This window comes from Hipposideros armiger, unplaced genomic scaffold, assembly GCF_001890085.2.
Source record: "Hipposideros armiger isolate ML-2016 unplaced genomic scaffold, ASM189008v1 scaffold_283, whole genome shotgun sequence".
NCBI classification, from domain to species: Eukaryota; Metazoa; Chordata; class Mammalia; order Chiroptera; family Hipposideridae; genus Hipposideros; species Hipposideros armiger.
The window spans coordinates 316,667-340,171 of NW_017731633.1; the positions used below are offsets into that span (position 1 = coordinate 316,667).

Consider the following 23,505-nt stretch of genomic DNA (forward strand, 5'->3'; position numbering starts at 1 on the left):
CCATGTCTTCAGGTCTCAGCGCTGATGTCACCTCCTTGGAGAGGCCTTGTCTGATCACCCTGTTTAAAGTAGGTTCCCCCCACATACACACTCATTATCTCTGGCACTGTATTTTGTTTCCTTCAAAGCCCTTATGACTATCTGAAATTTATCTTCTTCATTGATATGTTTTCTCTTTATTCCGTCTCCCTCTACTAGGAAGGTAAGCTCCACAGTAACAGTAGGGTCACACATCTGTTTTCTTTATTATTAACTCCTGGTTAATAGATGCTCAATAAATGCTTGATGAAAAAAGGAATGAATGTGTTAGGTGTTTTAGTGTACTCATATTACCTTATTCATTTAGAATAAGTATCAGACTCATTATTATCAGTATTAGTATATTGTCAGTATTACCAATATTATTATACCCACCTCACAGATTAGGAAACTGAGGCTCAGTGAGTTGACATAATTGATTGGTCAAGGTCCCCCAGGCAGGAAATGGTGGCGCTGGGATTCTTAACTTCCACCTCCTGCCCCCTTTAGAGTTCATACTTCCCCATTTCCCATCCCGACACCCTCCATGGTACTAACTTCACCTGTCTTCAGCCCTCTCCACATAGCAGGAATCTGGCCTCCTCCGTCAGACTCCCATCCCTCTGAGTATCCAGTCCTCAACCCCATCAAGGAAAGCAGACATTCGTTCTCAGCTCCCAGGACAAGACCCAGAGCAGATACCTGAAACTTGGGCCCTCCCACCCACTGATGTTTGCCCCACCCCAGGGTTCTGCTGCGCTCTGTTGCCAATCCAACGATTTCTCATCTCAACCCCGGGAGAAAACCCAGAAAAGATGCGTGTCTGAGGGGAGTGGGCGGGGGCTCACAGAATGAAGAACCCAAATGCCTGGGCCCTCCCTCTGGCTGCAGACCTCAGCTGGGTGCGGTGAGGGTGGGTATAAAAGGGTCAGTATATATTGAGAGGAGCAGAGGAAGAAAAGCCAGGAAAGTGAGAAGAGTGAAAGACGGAGGTACAGGACAGGAGAGAGACAAGAGGCAGAAGAGAGAGAGAAGGAAGGAAGGAAGGAGGGAGGGAGAGAGGGAGAGGGAGAGAGAGACAGAGAGAGACAGAGAGAGACAGAGAGAGAGAGAGAGAGGGTTAGTTAGTTCCAGGATTGGAGGGGAGAAGCACGGAGTGGGCCAGAGGGGAGACTGGGAGGGAGGGAGGCAGCGAGGGAGGCGGGGGCTTTGAGAGGGTGGAAGGAGGGAGGAGAAGGGCGGGGCACCGAGGCCCAAGCGTGAAACAGGCTCCAACTCTGACTTTTTCCGCCGCTCTCGGTAAGTTTCCAGTCCGTTATCCGGACTGGGATTTCTTTATTTACTTGGGAGTGCAGCCGTTTGGGAAGGACACCCCTATGGAAATCCTTGTAATTTCAGAAGTGATCTCTTGGCACTTGGGTGGGGATTCAGGAAGGGGTGGGGCCCGGCAAAGTTTGGGGGTGCCCAGCAGAGCCCTTCACCTGAAAATATCCTGTAGTTTTTCCCCACAGCTGTCCACTTTCCCCTGAGGACCCTGAGATCAGGGCTTTGCATGAGAACACCCCAAGTCTGGGGAACCTCCAGGCCCCCTCCCCTTCTGTTTGCTCCTTCTCAGGCCTCTCCCCTCCCAAGAGGCATCCCATCCATTTTTGCCACAAGATGCCCAGCAGGCACCAGTCTGGCAGCAGAATGGGGTGGGGACCTGGTGGGCATAGCCAGGGGCTGGGGTTTCCCTGGTACTTGGAGGCAGGAGAGTGGGATGAGTCATCGATGACTCACCCGGTACCCCTCCTCCCCCTACTCCAGGAAAGGGGTGGGGTGAGTCAAGGATGTCTGTCTCTGAGGACAGGCTTAGCTTCTGGTGAATCTGGAGGGGTGTCGATTTGAAGTTTTAGATTCTGGTTCATATGCTCCTAGGGATAGGGCTCTGAGGAGACGGGATCCACATCGCTAGTCCTACTCACTCCTGGACCCAAGAGTCCATCCCTGGCCATCTCCAGCCCCTGGGGAATTCAGGAATCTGGGTCCCCAGCCTCCTCCTCCCTCCAACCCAGGAGTCCGGGCCCCTAACTCCTTCCTTCCTCAGACCCAGGAGTCTGGACTCAGCCCACCTTCTCCAGGAGGATTCCAGCATCTCACCCGCCCCCGTGCCTACCTTTTGAAACAACCATCTCCTGACGTCCCCTGCCCCAGGCTTCCACCGCAGCTATGTCACTCCTCCTGCTGGTGGTCTCTGCCCTTCACATCCTCATTCTCATCCTGCTTTTCGTGGCCACTTTGGACAAGGTAAGCCTACGGAGCAGCAACACCGGGCCCCCCCCCCCAACCCTCTCCCATCTCCACACACACACTCTCCTGCAGACTCCCGACACACCCCTCCTTTAAAAGTCACTCCAGCGCCGCCCCTTTTCCCTGACATCTACCCGTTTGAGCTCTGCTTCTGATGCCTCACCCTGCCCTTTCCCCTGACCTCCCCCCCATTCCTACTAAACCCATGCATTCCCCAGTTCAGCCCCTTCCCCAGTACCTCACCCCTTTCCTCGCCCTTCCCAGACTCCCTGACCACTCCCACTTTCCTTTCATACCCCTACCCTTGTTTCTCTGTCCATCCCAGTCCTGGTGGACCCTCCCAGGGAAGGAGTCCCTGAATCTCTGGTATGACTGCACGTGGATCAATGACAACAAAACGTGGGCCTGCAGTAATGTCAGCGAGAATGGTGAGGGGCGTTGGGGACTGGTCTGCAAAGGGGAGGGGTAACCCCAAGTCTCCTCCTGGGACCAAGGATTGGGACTCTGTCAAGGTTTCACTTGGCAGGTCTGGGTCTCAATGCTGAGTGAGTTGGACTGATGTATGATGCACCTATCTTGCTGGTAGGGGGCAATATGCTCCTATTCTAAAGAGTATGCGCTAAAAGCCCTCCTCCCTTATGATTCAGAAAGAGTGGAGGCCACAAGCTATAGGTTTAAGGAATGAGGAGAAAACTCCCAAGATTCTGAGAAGATAGGATTATGTTTCCAAAGTTCTAAGGAGATTGAACTGGTGTTGGGAATGGATGGCTGGGACCAATTTGTCCAAGTTCCAAGGGGGTGGGGCTGGAATCACATTGAGGTTCTAAAGTGGTGTGGTTGAATCCTTCCAAGGTTCTAAAGGAGTAGGGGTGACAGATGCATCTGAGTTCTAGAGGGGAGGAGTTGCATCCATCAAAACTTTTAAGTGAAAGATGAAATGCTTTTCCCCTAAGTGTGAAACAAGAATTTCTGTTCTCACCAATTCTATTCAGTGTTGTACTGGAGGTAGCCAATGCAACGAGGCAAGAAAAAGAAATAAATGGCATAAAGATGGAAAAGGAAGAAGGAAAAAAAAAGTTTCTATTCCCAGTGGACATGTTTATGTAGAAAATCCTAAAGAATCTGCAAAGATGCTTCTAGAACTGATAAGGGAATTTAGCAAAGTTACAGGTATCAAGGTCAATAAACATGATACTCCTAAGTATCCAAACTTGTATGGCTCTAAATGGTGGTGTGTGCAGGGGGCGGAGGGGCGGGAGGAGTACAAATGATGAATTAGCAGGTGGAGCTGGAGCCCTGGACCTGCTGTGACTTCCACCTTTATCTCCTCCTTGTTGCAGGCTGGCTGAAGGCGGTGCAGGTCCTCATGGTGCTTTCCCTCATCCTTTGCTGCCTGTCCTTCATCCTGTTCATGTTTCAACTGTACACCATGCGGCGAGGAGGGCTCTTCTATGCCACTGGCCTCTGCCAGCTTTCCACCAGTGAGCACTGTTCCCTGAGAATTGAAGGGAAGGGAGTGGGCCTGTCAGGATGCTGGGGCCCCTGAGAATGGATGTCTGGTAAAAAAAAAAAAAAAATCTCAACAGCCTCCATGGCACCTCTCTGCCTCCCAGGGACTTATTGGAGTTGTAGTTTTCAGTGACTCAAAAATGGTTTGTGTAGTATGGGTCTTAGTCATGGGGGAGCTGGCACTTGGGGCTTCAAGGAACCAGGGCTGAGAAAGGTGGTGTGGCAAATAATTTAAATCCCAGGAATGGAGGTGAGGGTAGGTAGTTAATAACCCAGGAGAGAACTCTGACTCATAATAGTAGTGATGTTATAATGGCAGCCAACTGCTGTTTCTGGTGGACCTACTGCACTTCTGGGAGTTTTATGTACTTTTCAATTTTTTTTACTTCTGGTGCAAAGGGCTAAGTTAATTATAGCCCTCAGTTTGAGGAACATTATCTTCACCAGGTTCCTGCAAAGCACCCCTCTTGTTTTATTAATTCAGTTTTTGCGTGCGTGGCTTGTAGAAAGACACTCAAAAATGTTCCTTAAATGGGTGGATGGATGAGTAGATAATATCATCCCATTTTTATGGATGAGTAAAGGGGATCTGGAGATTCAATTGCTCAAAGACAGTCTGTAGTAACCAGGTTGCACCGCTCTATACGAGCGAACCACGATTCCCAGCAGGCAGCGCTGCTGCCCACTCGTCCTCCAACGGTTTCTTTGCCCCGTGGGTTGTTGGGAAATGCAGTCTTCTTGAGGCTACGGTGTGACACGGGGTTCCCGTCTCCCCACAGGCGTGGCTGTTTTTACCGGGGCGCTGATCTACGCCATTCACGTGAAGGCCATCCTAGAGGATCGTGCGTCCAAGGGCAATTTCGGTTACTGCTTCGCTCTAGCCTGGGTGGCCTTCCCCCTCGCCCTGGCCAGCGGCGTCATCTACATTCACCTGCGGAAGCGGGAGTGAGCACTGCGCATCGCCGTGCCGCACGCCTCAGCCCGCTCCCGGCCTCTGCTTCACCCCGCCCCCGGAAAATAAAACCTTTTCACCGCCAGCTCTGCCTTTGCCTGCTTCCTTTCTTCGTCCAGGGACCCAGGCTGCTCACGCCTGATCGCTCCTGAACCTGGGGCAGCCCCCACCAGCAGCAGCTCCGTCCTCAGAATGTCCAGCTCCCGGCCCCCAGTCCCTTCTAAACCCGAAACAGGGGTCCCAGCCGCCTTTCCCTTACGTAGAGGCCCTGGGTCCTCCCATCGAATATCAGGATTCCTCCGGAGTGGAGACCTTCAGGCACTTCTGGAAAAGAACCAGGAATCCTGGTTTCCAGTCCTCTCTCCCCTTGTGCAAAGGTCATTCTCAACCAGGCAGGGTGTGTGTGTGTTGCTCTAAGATTGTTGGTCTCTTTTTTTCTCATTCTGTCCCTTCCTCTGGGAAGACACTTGACCATTTCCCTCTTAGAACCCAGCCTCCTTCCTTCATCACAATCCAACCCCTTTCCCCTTCTCCCAAAATGCTGCCTCTAGCCAATATGAGACCTTACTAAAAATCAGATGCCATCCCACCCCTTCTCCAGGTTTACCCAGCCCCACATTAGAACACGTAGGGAGGAGGAGGCTGGATTTTACACTCACTCATTCCCCTGGCTGTGTGCCTTTGTGCAGTGAACACAACTTCACATGGCCTCCCATTTTCAAAAGACTCAATATTTTGGAGAACCAGAGCCTCTCCTCAACAATCAGGTCCTAAGATCCTCTTCTGTGATCCACAGCCTGTCTGTTTCACAAACTACACGCCCGGTCTCTCTCTAGGATTACAGCTTCTTCTGCCTGGGACCCACCCCAATGCATTCCCCAGGACCGAGAGTCTCTTCTTTCCAGGGTTCTGATGCTTTTTCTATCCAATTCCTGCAAACTACCCCACTCATCCAGATTTATTAACCATGGTTTATTCCTTTGGGAGAGGGGCGTGGGGAATTGATAGACCAATAAATATTGCACAGGCCACTGCTGGAGGAAAGATCCAGACCGAGGTAGTTTCTGTAGAAAGGGTAAGGGACCTGGGCAGGGATGGCACCAGAGGTTGTTGGGGCCTAGTGGAAGTGCGTCTTGAAATGAGAATGGTCTCTGGTTCCTCCTAGCCCACAACTTCCTGCCTGGCAAAAGGCTCCCAACCCCTTCAGCCCGAACAAGCTGATCAGTAGTTGACCAGATGGCCTGACTTACACGTAACTGCAATTAATAGATTGTTTCCTTTAGAAATTCTGATTAGTTGCTTCTATGCAGCGACAACTGGCTGCCTAAGGTTGAGAATGCCCAGAAACTGTCATTGGCAGTTTGCCAGAGAGCAGGGCTAACCGGCTCTCATTGGCTGCAGGCTGGGACTCTGCCTTGGTGAACATGATGGGCAGTATGCCCGGAGCGGAGCGGGCTAAAAAGACAATGATATATAGCCTCAGGAGAGCACAACTTAACTGTGCCAGGTGGTTGGTAGCGTTGAACAGCTGTGATTGGCTGACACTCCCTCCTCAGCCAAACCACAGCTTGGATGTTCAGTGGAGGTGGGACTCAGAAATGGAATTGAAGCAAAACCAAAAAGCTTTGATTGGTTAGCTGTTCATCAAAAGGGGTGGGGCTAGCAAGTGTAGGCTGTCTTGATAGGCGGCTTTATGAATACAGTGTAATGTGATCGCCTGCCATTGGAAATTGAGGAACTGCAAAGCGTAGTAGCCGTGATTGACAGCTTGTCATGGGGAAGGCGGAGCTCAGTTCCTAAACAGGTGGCTGGGTGGGGCTGGGTTGAGAGGTTTCTGTCAGGGGTTGTCACTCCTGGGTGAAGCCTGGGGCGAAGTGATTGTAGCCAATGGCTCTAGTTTGGGGAACCCGGGGGGCGGGTACATCCCGTTGCTGGGGGTCAGGGCTTGCAGGTGGCCCATAGCCCGAGCTCCGTTGAAGGCCACGTCACAGCCTGACTGGGCCAGGAGCCAGTTCTCCACCTCGGACTGGAGCCACTGAGAGGTCTCTGCAGGGGGAGAGGCAGGTGTTGTGAGGAGGTCAGAGGGACCAGGAAGGACTGGGAGGGGGCAGGGCAAGGAATATGAGGGGCCTGGGTTTGGGAGAAGCCTAGGGGTATATTGAGGCTAGGAGGAGCACGGGAAAAGGCCTGGAAGGCTCGTCTCTGTGGCTCTCTTCTGGGGACAAGCCAGGGAAGGGTCGGGGCTCCTGTTGGGAAGGGAAGACTTGGGGCTTATACAGGGAAGAGACAAGGGTCTCTTGTAGGGAAAGTGGGCTCACATATTGGAAGGAGCAGGCAAGGAATGGAGCATGAAGAGGGGCATGCCACAACAGGAGTCGTCTGATCCAAGACCCCCATGGCGGCTGAGGTCAGGAAAGGGAGACCACCCCAGGAAAAAACCATGTCTATCAAGATCGTAAACTGGGTTCCGGGGTCCCTGAAGCTGAGAGCCTGGGTCGCCTCGGAAATAGATCAGCTTCACCAGTGGGAGCAGGGAGTAGGGGGCGGGCAGCATGGGGATGGTATCTCACTGGGGCAGGGCCACTTGGGACTGAGGGGAGTAGTAACAGTGTAGAGTGGGTTCTGGGTGGGGCCACGTCGGAGTCAGGCCAAGATGGGATGGGTGGGGTTCCAGAGCCAGGTCCTACCTTCCGGCCTGCTGTGCCTGCCCAAAGGCCTACGGGCCAGGAAGCTGTGCGCCAGCAGTGCCTCCTTGGTGTGTTCGTCATGAGCGCGCAGGGCCAGGGCGCTGAGAAGCTCCGAGTTGTTGGACGTGCTGCGGTAGTAGAGCATGTGCGCCAGCTCCAGCGCCTGCATGCTGCGCCGCTGTCCGAACATCTGCAGACCGGACAGCTGCAGCTTGGCGACCCGGAGGGGTAGGGCTGTGCTCGGACCCCATACACACACCCCTCCTGGTCACTCACGCTGGTGCGGTTCTTCCCGCGGAATCCTGGGCCCTCTCTAGACCTCTGGTTCAGGTCTCCAGGCCCAGACCCCCGATATTTGTATTTTTAACCTACACGCTGTCGCCCCAATGACTCCAAGGCCGCCAACAATATTTTGCAGCCGCTGTGCTGGTTTGCTCATCTGAGCCACACATTAATGGATTTGTTCAAGGATTTCCGGATAATATGAGCTTTTTAACCTTGTAACTTCTTGTTACAATTATTTTTTTAAAGTCTTTATCTTTTAGATACATACTAAAGTATTTGCAGGTGATATGTCTAGGATTTGCTTTAAAATAATCCAGTAGTGAGAGAGCGGGATCTTCAGGTGGAACCTAATTGACTATTGCTAATTGTAGACGCCGAATGCAAGGCTACATGGGAGCTAGCTCATCATATTATTCTACTTCTGCATTTGTTCGAACTTTTCAATAATAAAAAAGGTTTAAAATATTAAATTGTAAAGATAAGTGTTAAACAAAAAATATTCCAAAAGCAGTTTTGAGGATTGAAGGGAGGAAGGGGCCAGTCTGGGGCCAGCTGTCAGTTCGCTGCCCAATTCTCCACCCTTGGCCCTCTCCCGGCCTGGGTCCCTCTCCCCATACTCGGTGTCCCTAAGGAGGGAAATTAGAGCCAACTGGTGCCCCCTGGGGCTCATACTAAAATCCTCTGCCCGGATTCTTCCATTCATCCGCAAAATGGGCTCAAAAGGAGCTTCGGGGCCTGGGAGCCAGTTCCAACTCTTCCCCCTGCCGGCTATGAATAGGTTTCTAAGATCTAGTCCCTGGGTAGGGCAGTCTGAAAGGAGGTGGATGACAGGAAGTGCTCAGGAAGTCAATATACAGTTAATGAAACTCTTGGCACAGAGCCTGGCATAACAAGCATTTAAATATTAGCTACTACTGAATATTTGTCCACACTCTAGCCTGGGTGCCGCCTTTTAAATACCAGCATCTACGGCCCTTAGAGTGTTGGTGAAATGCCTCTGAAGTCAACACACCCCTGAGGAAAATGCTGAAATGGCCTGCATGGTACCAATGACACAGCTGTGTGTGGACTGTGCTCTCTTCTTACACGCTCAGCACAGCAGGTTTATGTCCCTACGTTGGAACGAATCACCATTTCTATGCTGAAGGCAAGATTCAGAAATTGCATGCGTTAGGGACCATCTGATATGAAAATACATTGAGTTTTGTGTCTGTTTCTGCCAAGCAGAAGGCATTGAGTTCTCACAGGTTAAAAGAGAACTCAGATGAGATCAGACCTCCCCTGGAGAGGGCTCACCACATGCCACCTGCGTGTTCCCTTCAACACTCACCACAGCCCACACTACATGCAGGGTTTACCCTCACCTAACCGCCCCCCAACTCCTCCCTCCTCCCCTGGAGTTCATATCTGGGGTGACCCCACCATTTACCCAGTCACAGGTTATACCCCTGGCACCATCCTCGCCCCCTCTTCACCAGCCTGTCAGTCCTCAGCCCCATCCTCCTGCCCTGACTCTCTCTGCCCTGTCCCCTCCTCTCTAACCCACCTAGCTCATCACCCGGCTCAATCTCCCTGCTCCAGTCTGTCCTCTCACAGCCCCAGAGCTGACACTGCTCCTCCCCTGCTCAGAACCCTCCCATGGCTCCCCAGTGCCCTCAGAGAGTCTGAGCTCCTTGGCCTGGCACAGAGGCCCTGCATGGCCTGGTCCCTAAGGATTCCTCCCACTCACCGCCCACTCCGCCCCTCTGAATGCAGCCCATGTTGAACGAACCAATTAACCCTGAACATCACCCTAAGTACACCCCACTCTCAGGCCTCTGGGCCTCGGAATGAGCCCAGTCGCCTCTGGTCCATTCTAGAAAAACACTACCTCATTTTCAAGGTTCAAGATGGACATCACTTCCCACAGATGAGCAGCTGTGTCTTCCGATTCCTAAAGTGCTCACTGTGACCTCCGTTAGGCATGTGGAGGTCTGTCCGTGTGCCCCACACCATTCCCTCCAAGACAGGACCACCCTGATGTGTCTCGAGGGTGCCAGCTCATCAACCTTCCCAGGCTGCCCACCCCCCGACCTACTCAGTGCTGGGCTAGGGGCCCACAGTGAACCAGGGTAGGGCGGGAGCCCACAGGCACACTATTCCAGCTAGAGAAACATCCAGGAAGGCTTTCTGGAGCCTCTGAGCTAAGGGTAAGGGGCGAGCAGGGTTCGTCAGCCCAATAAGGGAGGAAGGACATTTCAGTAGGAGGAAAAGCATATGCAAAGGGAGGGAAGGGAAGGGTCGCAGAGGGAGGAGGCCCTACCAGTATATTTTGGTGGAGCTAAAGCATAGAATTGTGTTGGATGAGGCTGGAGAAGTAGGTGCTCTGGTGCCAGGTTGTGAGCATGAGAGAAGCAGGGCCAGTCTGGGGCCATCAGGGGTGGCCTGGAGGGGACAAACTGGGAGGCTGGGAAGAGGGGCTGAGCTGGGGCTGGGGCTGGGGCTGGGACAGTGGGGAGGAGATGGCACAGAGAGACTCGGGGGACAGGAAGGAAGGGCTGGGGACTGACGAATTGGATTAGGGGGCAGGGTGAGGGGCAACTTCCAGGGTTCTGGCCAGTGACTGGGGGACAGCCATGAATAGAAGAACCAGGAGGAGGAGTGGGTGTGGGGGAGACACTGCGCTCCGCCTGGCCAGGTTGGCTGCTCCAGGCTGAGCACAGAGCACCCCAATCTAGGAGATGGAGGAGAGTTGCTTGTGGAAACCGCACAAGTGGATGAGCTCTTTGAGAGCTAAGAAAGAGGGGTATGCATCCTGCAGCAAGACCAGCCTCCCAGGTGTCTGATCTGAACGCCTGTCCCGACACAGGGGCTAGGGAGGAGAAAGGGGCTTGGGGAATATGAATGCTGAGCTCAGTGCAGATGCGGTGTGTGTGGAAAGGGCATGAGTGTGTCCAGAGAGCAGGTGAGGATGGGGGCTTGGGGTCCGGGAGAGGTGTCAGAGATCTAGGAGTGAGTGATGTGCAGGAAGGAACAAGTGTGCACAGGGAGGGGCAGGTGGACTGAGGCTTGGTGGGGACACATTTAGGGCTTGGAGGCTCAGCCTGTTGAATGGATGCACTGAATTAACTAGTGAACTGGGTTTTAAACTGGGCCCTTCAGAGCCAGAGGGTCGCGCACTCCATCCATGCTTACAGTGCTTCCACAGCTCCTGCTGCCCTCAGAAGCAAGCCCAGGGCCCCTACCTTGGCATGCAACGCCCTTACTACCCACCTTCTGGGGCCTTACTTCTCCACCCTGCATCCCAGACCCCAGCCCTGTGAGATCCCCCTCGCCCAAACCCTTCTCCAACAGGCTCAATCCTCTCCTTCCCCAGCTTTCCTCAGTCCCGCCTGACCCCTGGTCCTGGGGGGAATTGCTCCTGTGCCCTTCCTTCCCCAGCCCTTCTCCCTCTCAGCCAGCACAGTCTGGCTGTTATCTGCGGAATTTATTGCCAGCCTTCCTAAGAGCCCGTTGGGATGGCTGAAAACAGCTTGAAAACCAATGAACCAGCGAATGAATGATTGGGTACAACAGACGCCTCACGCCAGCCCACACCCTGGGGCCAGTGCCAATCCTGGGGATGATAAGTACAAGGCAGCCCCTCCAGGCCAACTCAGCTTTTGAGACAGGGCACATGGCTGGGCCAGCAAGGCACAAGTTGGGTGTCGGCCCCCACCTGTCCCCTCAGCCATGAAACCTTGGATGGTGAACAACATGCACAATTGTATGAGGCAGCCCTGCCCGCACATGTCACAGAATCAGGAAAGCAGCTTGTTAAAAACAGCTTCCTGGGCCCCAGTCCCAGAGTTTCCAATTCAGTCCATTTAGATGGGAGCCCAGGAGGCTGCATTTATGAAACAGTTCCCCTGGTGACAACGACACCTGGCCAGGATGGGGAAGCCCAGACTCAGGGCACAATAGCCCAGGTAGTAATAATAGTAATGGCAGCAGCTAATACTCATATAGTACCTTCTGTACTACGTGTCAGCTCTGTTCTCAGCACCATATGTGTATCAATTCATTTAAATCCCACAACAACCCTATGAATTAGGTCATATTGTCATCTCCACTTTCCAGATGCGGGAGCTGAGGCAAGAGGTTAAACAGCTTGTTCAAGGTTGCACAGCTAGAAGACTGTAGAGCTAGATTCAAACCCAGGCAGTCTGGTTCTAAGACACACATCCCTCGCCCCATCACTAAGTGCCTTTCAAAGCAGGAACTCAGTGAGTGGCTGTGAACACTCAAATAGCACCTACCACATGCCAGGCACTGTGCCCAGTGCTCTTCATGGATTCACTCTTTTAATCCTCACAACAGCCCCACGGGGTACATGCTCTTATTATCATCCCCATTTTCCAGGTGATGATAATTAAGCACAGAGAGATTAAGAAACCCACTGGAAAAAAAAAAGGAAACCCACCGAAGGTTGTGTTGAGTAAATAAGGTAGAGGAGGAAGAAAGGAAAGGAGGAAGGAAGAGAGGGAGGGAGGGAGGACAGCAGGGAAGGTAGGAAGAAAAAAGGAAGGCAATGGAAGAAGGGGGAAAGGGAGCCAGGAAAGGTAGAAAGGACAAAGGAAAGGAGTAAAGCACAGCATGAAGCAGGAGTAACGCATGAAATAAAGAAAGAAATAGGGTAGCCTGACCTTCTGGCTGAACCCCAAGAAGAAGGGACCCAGAAGGCATGGCAAGTGGCCCACTTACCTTGGAGGCCCGCAGGCCCATGAAGGCAGCAAAGAGCAGCAGCAGCAGGGAGGTGGCCATCTTGAGGTCTGAGAGCACCACCATACACACGTTGACGAAGAACGCCACGCCTGAGACCACAAGCGTGATATTGAGCAGGGCACGCTGCAGTGCGGGCGTGCGCACCTTCAGCGCAGGCAGCAGCTGCTCCAGGCCCTCCAATGGTATGTCCTTGAAGCTTTTCAGCACCAGGTGCCCCCGCTTTGTTCGGGCCGCTAGCACGACCCGCTTAAAGTATCTCCTGACGGGTAGAGACAGAGAGGCCAGGGTGGTCAGGACTGACCCAGGGAGCCCCCTCTAATCCCAGGAAATTCTCTTTAAGCTCTGCAGTCACACAGTCATTTAAAAAGTTACTTAACAATGGTGGGAGGAAAATCAGAAATAGGCTAAGTGCCCAACAATGGGGGATCAGTTATATAATGCAATCCCCTACTGTTGGACACAGGTTGCTTCTGATTTTATATACTTGATAAAAGAGAGCTGAATAAAATTCTTTTGTCTAGTTAATTTCAAATTCAAATTCTACATATATTTTAGAGTGTCTGCTAGGTGCCAGGGAGTGCTATGAAGCTCTGAAGAGATAACAAAATGAGTCAGTCACTGCCTCTGTGGAGTTTATAGTGCAGTGTGAGAGACAGATAATTAAACACACACTCTGCAAGTATAAATATCTCCTTGGAATAGTTTCCCGGAAGTGGAATTACTGGTTTAAGGAATGTGAGGGGTTCTTTGTCTTTGATTTTTGTTTTGTTTTGTTTTTGGACTTGTGACTATATTTGAAATACTAATTTCCAGAAAGATTGGTAATTGACAGGCCCACTGGCCGACTATGATAAGATCCGGCTCTCCTCACCCTACTCTGAATTTGAATATCCTCTGTTAAAAATATAATGTTCATCAAAATCCCAGCGGCGCCACTCTTTCAGAATGTGGCCTTTCCTCTCTGAGCCTCAGTTTTTCTCATTTGGAAAATGGGTGAAGTGTCCCTACTCTTTCTCTTCCCCTGGGAATTACAGTTCTTACTTTCCCTTGGGAAGAAAAGGTAGCATTTGGATGATTCACCTCTCCCCCTTTCTTGACTTCCCACCCTGGCCCCAGACACCAAAACCCAGGCACTGACCTGTCAGTCCCCTCTCGACTCTAACCTTGCTCCCTCTTGCTGTACCTGGAGAACAAAGGCCGCCTCACCTCTCTGCTGGGGGAGACTTGAAGAAGCCACGCTTGGAGCCCATGCTGGACTTACGGGGAATCTGCCCAACTCGCTGGCCCAGGGCCCAGAACTGTATGTAGATATACTGATCCAAATTTATTGTCACCTGCCAAGGGGGACAAAGGATGCAGAGACAGCTGAGCATGGGCTGGGGTGTGGGTGCAGGATAGTAAAATTAGGTATCTTTCCTCCCGGTGATTTGGCCCCCTCTCCCAGGCATATCAGCACCCAGTGTCTGGGCAGGGCAGTCATGTGTGGTTGTTCATGTTGTATACTGCACAATGGCATACCATCTAAGATGGCACCATTCACATGATAGTCATCTTTACTACCATATTTCCTAGAATCGATGACACCATTGATTTTAAGATACTCCATTATTTTATGAAGCAACTAAAAGAGAAAACATATCACCAATTAAACTATGCCACATCACCATTTAGAAGTCATATCCCAATTTCAGAGACAATAAAATATGACTTTAGAAAAAAAGTACATCTTAAAATCACAACAATGTGGAACTTTGGAAGACTGTAGTATTTTTATTATAATTTCGTTGACTTTAAGGCTAAGCATTTTGTATTATTTATTATTATAATACTATTTTACGGCAGATGACGATAAAGTCTCTAGTCCTAAGAAGATCTATATATTATACTTTTCCAACAGATGGCAGTGAGGTGACCTGAGAAAGAGGTGCTTTTTTCTGATTTACCAAAGGCACCACATGGGCTAGTGTGCTGTGTTCAGGACTACAACTCCCAGCAACCTCTGCCTCCCAAAGGCCCACCCCACCCCAAGGCCTCCTGGGAGTGTTGGTTCTCCTCTGGAAGACGCCTACCTGGACCTCATCCTGAGGGTGGTGGACCACCAGGGCGTAGGCCAGGGTGTCCTCAGAAAGTGGGGAGAAATTGGCCTGGGCCAGCAGGGGCTCCAGAGCTCGAAGCACCTCCTGCTCATTGGACAGACGCTGAGGGTCTGTTAGCGAAGGCTCGTCAAGGGTCTCCCTGTCAGGGTTGATGGGGTCATACAAGGACTGAGGAAAGAATCACAGAGAGGAAAATCAACCTAGGTCACAGCATGAGGGATCGTGGGTATACTTCAGGATGTTCCTGGCTCCATCCTTTAAATGATGGGTACCCAGGGCTTGATTCTGGGCCCTCTTCCCTTTGCTTTCTTCAGATTTGCTCTAAATTGCCTCACCATTCCTAGGCCTTGCAGAAAACTACCCATTCATATCTCCAGCCCGGACCTCTCCTCCAAGTCCCAAACCTGATATCCATTTCTGGTGTGTAAGCATCCATTCTCCCTTGTCCCACAGTAATAGAAGTAAAGGTGGACACAGGCTGCCCAGGGAGACTACATTTCCCAGCCTCCCTTGAGGCTAGATGTGGCCAGAAGACTCAAGTTTCATCCACAGAATGTGAATAGAAGTGATGAGCACACCTTTCCCCTCACTTCTTGCTTGCCCCCCTGGACCTTTCACTCTTTCCTTGTTCGCCAGCTTAGAACACTGTTCTACCCACGACCCAGTTTTGACCACACAGAGATGAAGACAATGCCCTGAGGGAGGCCAGAGCAACAAGATGGAAGGAACCTGGGTCCCAGCATACTCTCACGTGGAACAGGGCCAACTATGCACCCTGGCCCATTTACCACAGGGATATCAAGGGAAAAGAAATTATTCCCCACCTCCTTTAAATCATCATGTTGTGGGGTCTGCTTGTTACAGCAGCTAAGCCTCTATACTAACTAATACAAACTCTCTACTTGACATTTCTTTTTGGATATCACAGTCACCTCAAATCCAACCTGTCAAGCTCACAGATCACAGCCCCACATCTCCAACCTTTCAACAAAACCACCACTCTGGGTTTCCTGTCTCAAACCAATTTTCCTCAACCATTCCTGGCCTCTCCCTTGACTGCCAGACTCATATTTGATGATCTCTTTTACATCTCCAATTGGATGTCATGGCACCTCGTATCTAACATGGTCCAAGGAACATGCTTCATTTCTCCCCGCTCCCAGTCTTCTCCTTTCAGGAAATGGCACCACCATCTATTTCAGAGGCTCTAATCAGAAACCTTAGGGGCATCCTGATTCCTTTCTTATCACCCCCATATCCAGTCCTCTAGCAAGTTCACTGGCTAAATCTCTGAATTGATCTTGACTCCATCTTCCCCTCCGTCTCCACTGCTACCTTCCTATCTAAGCCACCTTTACCTTTCCCCTAAACAATTGCACTGGGCTTTTGTTCTGCCTGCTTCTACACTCACCACTTCCAAACCATTCTCCACACAGCTGTCACAAAGAGCTTATTTAGATTATAAACAGATCCCACATCCTATCCCTCCATTGGCTTCCTACTCCAATAAATTCCAGAATCTTTCCACAACCTTCAAGGTCCCTATAGAACTAGCCTCTGCCTTGCCCACCTCACCCTATACCCACTCACCCAAAAAATTGTTTGAGTGAAAGAATGAGCTCCCAGTTGCCTAGCCTATTTTGCTCATGGAGAGATTGAGTTTCGAGATGACAGATGACTGTCCCAGAGCAAAGAGCAAACATCAGAAGGAAATCACCCCATAAACAAGCCCATAAACCCGCCCTCTGTGTCTCTCTCAGGAGAAGTAGCCTTAAGGAACAACTTGGTCAGGCCAGGTGTGACTTTGAATTAGTGGAAGGAAAGAGGGGAGGGTGCTCTAAGTGAGAGGAATGGCCCAGGGACTCAGCAACAACTAGGTAAAAAGATGGGTAACACAGCGGAGAGTCAAGTCCAGTTCATCCTCTTTTGAACTAACTCCCAGGGCTGCGGCATGCTGGCCAAGGACACCACCTGAGGCCAAAAAGAAGGCCTGTGCCCGAGTCCTTCAGCCCTCGCTGACAGAGCAGGTCCCACAGGCCACATGGAGACCCAAGGAGTGACCTTGAGAAATTCCATTTCCAGGTACGAGCTGCACTTTGTGAGGGAATCTCAGAGCCGGAGGAGAGAGAAATCTGCATTCATCAAACGTCCACTGTGAGCCAGATTCTTTTCTGGGAACTTCACATCCACTCAGGGCTTCAAGCCAGAAACCTGGAACTTGCAAGTGACCTGAGCTGCTCCCTCCCCTAGCAAAATAAATCCTGCAGATTCTATCTCCAAAACAGATCACCAATTCCGCCAGCTCTCTCCTCCCCATCCATACCACCATAGCCTCCTCCTGCCCGGGTGAGTCCAACAGCCTTCTCAATGGTCTCCCCAAATCCCTTCCCACCCCTCCCCCACCAATCTGTTCTCTACACAGCTGCCAGGGAGATCTTGTCAAACAGTAACAATAATACTAATAAATGAGAAAGGTACACATTTATGTAGCACTTACTATGTGTCAGGCATTGTTTGAAGCAAGTTATGTACACGGTCTCACAATGTGAGAATAGTACTATTGCTATCCCCATTTATAGATGTGGAAACTGAGGCACAGAGAGGTTAAACGACTGCCCAAGGTCACACAGTCAGGAAATGGTATATCAGGAATTACACATCCAACCATGTCAATCTCCTGCTAAAGCCCTTCAGGGCTTCTACTGCCCTCAGGAAGGAGGGCTGTGCTCCATACTGGGGCCTGCAAGCCCTCCCAGGGTCTGACACTACAATCCCTCTTAGTTGCTCTACACTAGTCACATTGGCTTTTCGATTCCTTCAGGCACAGGGACTTTGCACATGCTGTTAGGAGACTCTCCCTGGTCCCTTCCCAGCCTCCTCCCCTTTCCATTACTCAAGTCCTACTCCTCCATTGTATTCCAGCTCCCTTATCACTCTCAAAAAGCCTTCCTCCACTCCATAAGCTGAGCAGAGCTGTCCTGTGTGGTTGGGCAGGGTGCGCACTGCACAAAGGTGCCAGATCTAAGAGGTACCATTGTAGATCCTGTAGACCTGTATATTTACAGGTTACCCTTTCCGATGGACATAAAATAAAGGGTATAGAGCAGCATCGTCCAGTAGAACTTCCTGCAGTGATGGAAACATTTAGACCTGCACCAATAGGTTGCCACGGGTCACAGGTGGCTACTGAGCACTTGAAACATGGTGAATGTGACTGGGGGATAGAATTAAATTTATTTATTTATTTATTATTGGGGAAAAGCCATGATTATTGGATACACATTGCTTTCATGGTACAATAGTTGACTCTTTTAGGGAGGGTGCAGTTCACAGTGGCCCATGCGGGGATCGAACCGGCAACCTTGGTGTTATCAGCACCACGCTCTAACCAACTGAGCTAACTGGTCACCCCTGGAATTGAATATTTTATTTTATTTCAATTATTTAAAATTTAAACAGCCACATGTGGATAGAGCCTACCCTATTAGACAATGCCAAGCTAGGGCCTTCCCTGACCACTCTACCTAAATTTGCAAAACATCTCTGCTTTCTTTTTCTCTTTAATTAGGGTTACTAGATTTACGCAAAAATAAATAAAATAAAATACAAGACACCAAGTTAAATTTGATTTGCAGATCAACATAATTTTTCAGTTTAAGTATGTCCCATGTAGTCGTTAAGGATGGTATTATATGGGACATAACTATACTTTAAAAATTATTCATAGCTTATCTAAAATTCAAATTTAACTGGATATAGAGGATTGAATAGGTCCATGAAAAACTTCATGTCCTCTCAGAATCTCAGAATATAATCTATTAAGGACCGAGATGAGATCATCCTGGATAAGGGGGAGCCCTCAATCCAATGGGGGTGTCCATATAAAAGACTGAAAAGGACACACAGAGGCACAGAAAAGGTGACTGAAGATGGAGATGGAGATAGGAGTGATGTGTCCACAAGCCAGGGAACATCAAGGATTGTCAGCAGCCACCATAAGGTAGGAGAGAGGCCTGAGATAGTCCCCTCCTCAGAGCATCCAAAAGAAACCAGCTACTCACACCTTGATTTTGGACTTCTGGTCTTCTGAACTCTGAGAGAATACATTTCTGTTGTTTTAAGCCACCCAGTCCATGGTAATTTGTTATGGCAGCAGAAGCAAATGGATAAACTAGGTATCCTGTATTTACCTGGCAATCCTATCCTTAGCAATTAGCATCTCAATATATTTTTCTTCTTTACCTTGTTCAGAGTCTGTCTCTCCCTCACTAGAATGTGACCCCATGAGGCAGACACACACATCTGTCAGGCTCACTGCTGTATCACAGGACCTGGAACCATTTAGGTGACACAGTAGGTGCTCAATAAACATCTACTGAGCAAATTCATGAATGAATAAGGGAAAGGAGGAGCAGAGAGAGGTCACCTGCATGGTTAGTGCAAAACAAAGCCTGCTTGTGAACTAGGGCTATTCTAATTCTTTTCCTGCCCCAGGATCCTTCCTCAAGGGACTTAGGTCATCAGCAAATGGTCACCCAGTATGTCACATCTGCCCCTGGTGCTTCCACCCGGCCCCTCAGCACCTTAGTTTAAAATCTCCTGCCTCAGTGGGAATATGCATCTTCACATATTATTCTTTCTACATTTCTATATTTAAATGTTTATATAATAAAGTGTTTTTTTTAAAATAACTTAAAAAAAAGAACCCTGCCTCCAGAGGCCATGGGTGTCCCGGGGAAGAATTTTGAGGCAGGCAGAGAGGGGCCCCAATCCTGGCTCTGCCACCTGTGAACTGTGCAGTTTTGGTCACATCCAGGGCCGTTTCAGAGTCTTGGGTTCTCCCTCTGCAGTGGGGCTCATGGCAGCTGCACCTTGGTGCCTCAGGAAGGAGTCAAGGCTGGCACAGAGTGGCCATTCAGCAACAAGGAGGGAGGAGCCGCTGTCCATTCTTACTATTCAAAGCAAAGAGGGGATCTGTAGGAGGGCCTGGCAGTGTGCAGTGAAGGGTTAACTCAGCATACCTGGACTGTCTCAGCCCTGAGCATTTCAAACAAAGGACTGGCCCCTGCTCAGTTCCTGAGAAGGAACCTCTAAGCCCTTGGAATGTCCTGCCTGATAAGAGTGTCTTGGTTTACCTGGGGCCTTGGGCCACACGGAATGGTCTATGCTAACAAGACCTTGGATCATAAGGTAGTAGTCTGACCTCTAGACAGGCTGGAGACTAAGTAACTAGGGCAACCACGCAGGTGGTCAGCCAGGCCTATGTGACCAACCTCCAATAAAAAACCTGGACAAAGCTTGGGTGAGCGTCCCTGGTTGGCAATACTCCTGTGTGTTGTCCATATCACTGGTGGGAAAATGAAGTGCTGTTCATGTGACAATACTGGGAGAGGACAACTGGCAGCTCTCGCCTGGTTTCTCTTGGACCCTGCCCCATTGCCTTTTTTCTTTGCCAACTTTGTTCCCTATCCTTTCGCTGTAATCAACTATTACTGTGAGCATAACAGCTTTTCTGAGCTCTGGCAGTCCCTCTAGAAAACTCAATGAATCTGAGAGTGGTCTCAGGGACCCCCAACACAGGCAGGACCCTGGGAGAATGCTGAGAATTTGGCTTCTGACACCACTCTCTCCTGGGGTTCCACTTCTCTCTCCGGCCACTCCTTGCCCGTCCCCCTCCCAGGTTCCAGTTCCCCTTCCTGATCTCAAGGCTAGCACACCCCAGGGTTCAGCTAATTCCCCTCATAGTCCTACTTAGTACCATCTAGATCCTCCCAGGGTTGCTTCTTGGCCCAGACTCCTCCCTTGACCTCCAGACCCCCACATTCAAGTCCATCTCTTTACCTGGCTGTCTGATGGGCAGCTCAAATTCTAAGTCCAAAACTGAGCTCTCAGTCTTCCCCGCAGATTGGCCTCCTGCCCTTGCCCCATCTTCCCCATCTCAGTAAATGGCAGCTCCATTCTTCTGGAGGAGCAGGCCAGAACTGCTGGAGGCACCCGACTCCTCTCTTTCCCTCGTGGCCCTGCCCGCACAGCCGAATGCTGATGCCTTCCATTATCAGCGACTGACCACTTTTCACCACTTCCACTGCTATTACTCTTGTCGGAGCTGCCATTACCTCTTGCCTGGGCAAATATAATAGACTTTAATAGATCTCTGCCTCTGACAGTCTGTTCCCTACACAGCAGTTAGATGGATCCTGTTAACACCTAAATCAGCTCCTGTCCCTCTGCTCAGAGCCCTCCTGTGGCTCCCAGCTTACTTAAAGTAAAAGCAAAGTCCTCACCACAGGCCACAAGACCAGGCACAATTCGTCCCCAACTAACTCTCTGCTCTCGTCTCCTGCCCTCACTCCCTTGCTCATTCCTCTCCAGCTACAGTGGTCACTTTGCTGTTTCTCCAACATTCCAGGCCTTCTCTCACCTCAGGGCCTTTGCACTTGCTTCCCCCTCTGCCTGGAACGTCCTCCCCCAGACATACACTAGGCACGTTCCCTCTCTTCACTCACATCTTAGCTCACCTGTCACATCCTCATCAGAGAAGCCTTCCCTGACCATCCTGTCTGAAACAGGTCCTCATCTCATCACTGTCTATCCTGTTTCAATCTCTGCTTTATTGTTCTTCATAGCACTTACCACTCCTGGGTATCATATTTTATATTTATTTATTGTCTCCCCAACTGAAATGTCGGCTCTCCGAGGGCGTGGCTTCATCCATCCTGTTCACTGCTGCATCCCCAGGACTTAGAACCGGGCCAAGTTCCATACAGGTGCTCAGAGAAGTTTTGCTGAATGAATGGATGAACAAACAAGCACAACAGGGCTGGAGGGGCCCTGTCCTCACCTGCAGCCGGGCCAGGGTGTGGTGATAGTGGAACAAGGTGCAGAAGTCCACGTGGGCCGAGAATTCCTCCAAAGCCTCTTTCTCCGCAGGACTGGAGTGGAATTCCTGTTACCTCAGGAAGCAAAACTGCTCTTTAGGCCTCTTTCCCCTTCCTCATGGGGACGAATTCTGTCCCTGGCAGCCCATACAGTCAGAGCTCTAGGGGTTTGGTTTTTTTATTTTGTTTTGTAGAGGGGCTGGCATTAATTTTATTGACAAAGAAACTGAGGTAGCCAAGTATAGTGAAAAACAGATGGCTGAAAGAGCTGGAGGTTCAAATTCCCAGTTTGACACTTACCAAACATTCACACAATGCTTGCTGTGTGCCAGGCACTACTTACCAGCATGCTATCATCCTCCAGAGATAAAAGGAGGCCGATGGAATTATAACCCCCGTGTTTCAGAAGGGGAAACTGAGACTTAAAGAAGTCACCTGCTGAGGGCCACAATGTCTAGATAAAGGGAAGCTGAGACTCCAATCCAGGCCTGTCTGACTCTAGAGCATACATATTTAACATACTTATGCTTGTCACTTTCCTTCTCCTGCTTCACTGACCTCATTTGTTGATGATTCAATAATACATGGAAAATGCTTAGCATAATTCCATATAATAAGAGCACAAACAACAATATGATAACAATTATAGCTTCGTAGGTATAATAATTATTATTAGGTAGTAGTAATAGTAATGATGAGGATGATTATTATGTCCATTATGCAGAGGGAAAAAACATGCCCCAGAGAATGCTTGTTCAAGCCCCCATAACGAGCTAGAGTTGGGAATTGCTGCTATATCTGCATCTCTGGGGTCTTCCTATATTCCAACTTACTCCACGCCCACTTGGGACTATAATAAGAAACGGAACTACAACTCCCAGGAGGGGGCCAGGGCAGCCTTCTATAGCATGTAGGGGGGTCTGTCGCCGCAAGGCCTGCCGGGAGTCGTAGTCCCCAGGCTCTTGCACCGGGACGGGCGGTACCTGTATCAGGAGGCGGAGCAGCTGCTCCTTGGAGAACGGGATGAACCGCTCGCGGTACTGCTGGGCCCAGTCGCGGGGCTCCGTGGGGTTCCACATCTTGCGGTACTCCCCCATCTTAGCCGCCAGCGACGACAGGGCCCGTACTCGGACCCTGGATCCCCAGACCCCCCGAGTCACGTGCAGCATGGCCAGCCCCTGTCCCCAGAGCCTAAACGAGGGAAATGGTCAGGGGTCAAAGAACATCTGGAGGAAAAGCGCCCTGTCCCAACCTCCAGGCGCTGTCCCTTCCCCAGGCGAAGCGCAGAGCCCATCCGCCCGCCTCGTAGTCCTTCTTGCCCATCCCCTCCCACACTGATCAGTTGACCTGGGCCCAAAGGAAGGGTCAGCGGTCTTAGTTCCTGGGGCGTTTTGAGGACCCAGACACCCTTTAATGGTACAACTGGTTTCTGCGGGGTCTAGGCGATGAGGTGGATTTGGGGAGGATAGCGAATGCGCGGAAAGGCTACATAGAGGGTGCAGGGCCGCCCTCCCCCGGCCATGCAATCCCCCGCCCTCCCCTCACCTTAACCAACGCTCGACTGTCATTGAACCTCCTGCGCATGTGTAGGAAGGCGCCCTGGGTCCTCGAGGATCGGCTTCATCCAGCAGTAAGACGCATGCGCAAAACATGGAGCTCAGCGTTTGTCCATTTTTCCTAACGCTGTCTCGACTGCGCATGCGCAATATGCCTGCCTTTTTACCACCATGGGCCTTGTTAGGGAGTAGCGCATGCGCAACAGAAGTGTCTCCTTTTCCGCGTGCTTCAAAGGGAAGGGGGCAAAGCGGGCACGAGACTTCTGGGGGGAGTGGGGTGGGGCCGAACTCCCGCGCGCATGCAGCCAACGGTGGGCAGCCCAACGTCCGCTATGGCCACGCCCCCGCTCGTGTCGGCTCCTGAGTAGGCGGGAAGACAGGGGGCGGGACTTGGGCACACCCAATCAGCTGTGGAGGGGCGAAAAGGCGGGAAAAAGCGGAAGCAAAAGAAGGCTCGGGGACACTAGGGACCAAGTGGGAAGCGTGGGCGGG

At 50.8% G+C, this 23,505-nt stretch overlaps 2 protein-coding genes across 3 annotated transcripts; one reads left to right on the forward strand and one right to left on the reverse strand.

Annotated features, from left to right (window-relative positions):
* The first annotated feature begins 1,206 nt into the window (after positions 1 to 1,206).
* EMP3 (epithelial membrane protein 3 (MAM blood group)) lies at positions 1,207 to 4,851 on the forward strand. Its single transcript, XM_019658254.1, has 5 exons — positions 1,207 to 1,317; positions 2,105 to 2,304; positions 2,633 to 2,735; positions 3,648 to 3,788; positions 4,596 to 4,851. The coding sequence occupies exons 2-5, from the start codon at positions 2,227 to 2,229 to the stop codon at positions 4,763 to 4,765; spliced, it is 492 nt and encodes a 163-aa protein (XP_019513799.1). The 5' UTR covers positions 1,207 to 1,317; positions 2,105 to 2,226; the 3' UTR covers positions 4,766 to 4,851.
* An 870-nt stretch (positions 4,852 to 5,721) lies between these two features.
* On the reverse strand, positions 5,722 to 23,114 carry TMEM143 (transmembrane protein 143). 2 transcript variants are annotated; one of them, XM_019658251.1, is made up of 8 exons: positions 23,003 to 23,114; positions 22,441 to 22,648; positions 21,421 to 21,525; positions 14,553 to 14,747; positions 13,690 to 13,817; positions 12,463 to 12,742; positions 7,456 to 7,645; positions 5,722 to 6,814 (listed from the first exon to the last, which is right to left on the reverse strand). In XM_019658251.1, the coding sequence occupies exons 1-8, from the start codon at positions 23,107 to 23,109 to the stop codon at positions 6,606 to 6,608; spliced, it is 1,422 nt and encodes a 473-aa protein (XP_019513796.1). In that variant the 5' UTR covers positions 23,110 to 23,114; the 3' UTR covers positions 5,722 to 6,605. The 2 variants fall into 2 exon arrangements, with proteins under 2 accessions (XP_019513796.1, XP_019513797.1); XM_019658252.1 differs by lacking the exon at positions 22,441 to 22,648 and having other exon boundaries at positions 23,003 to 23,109.
* Positions 23,115 to 23,505: the final 391 nt, after the last annotated feature.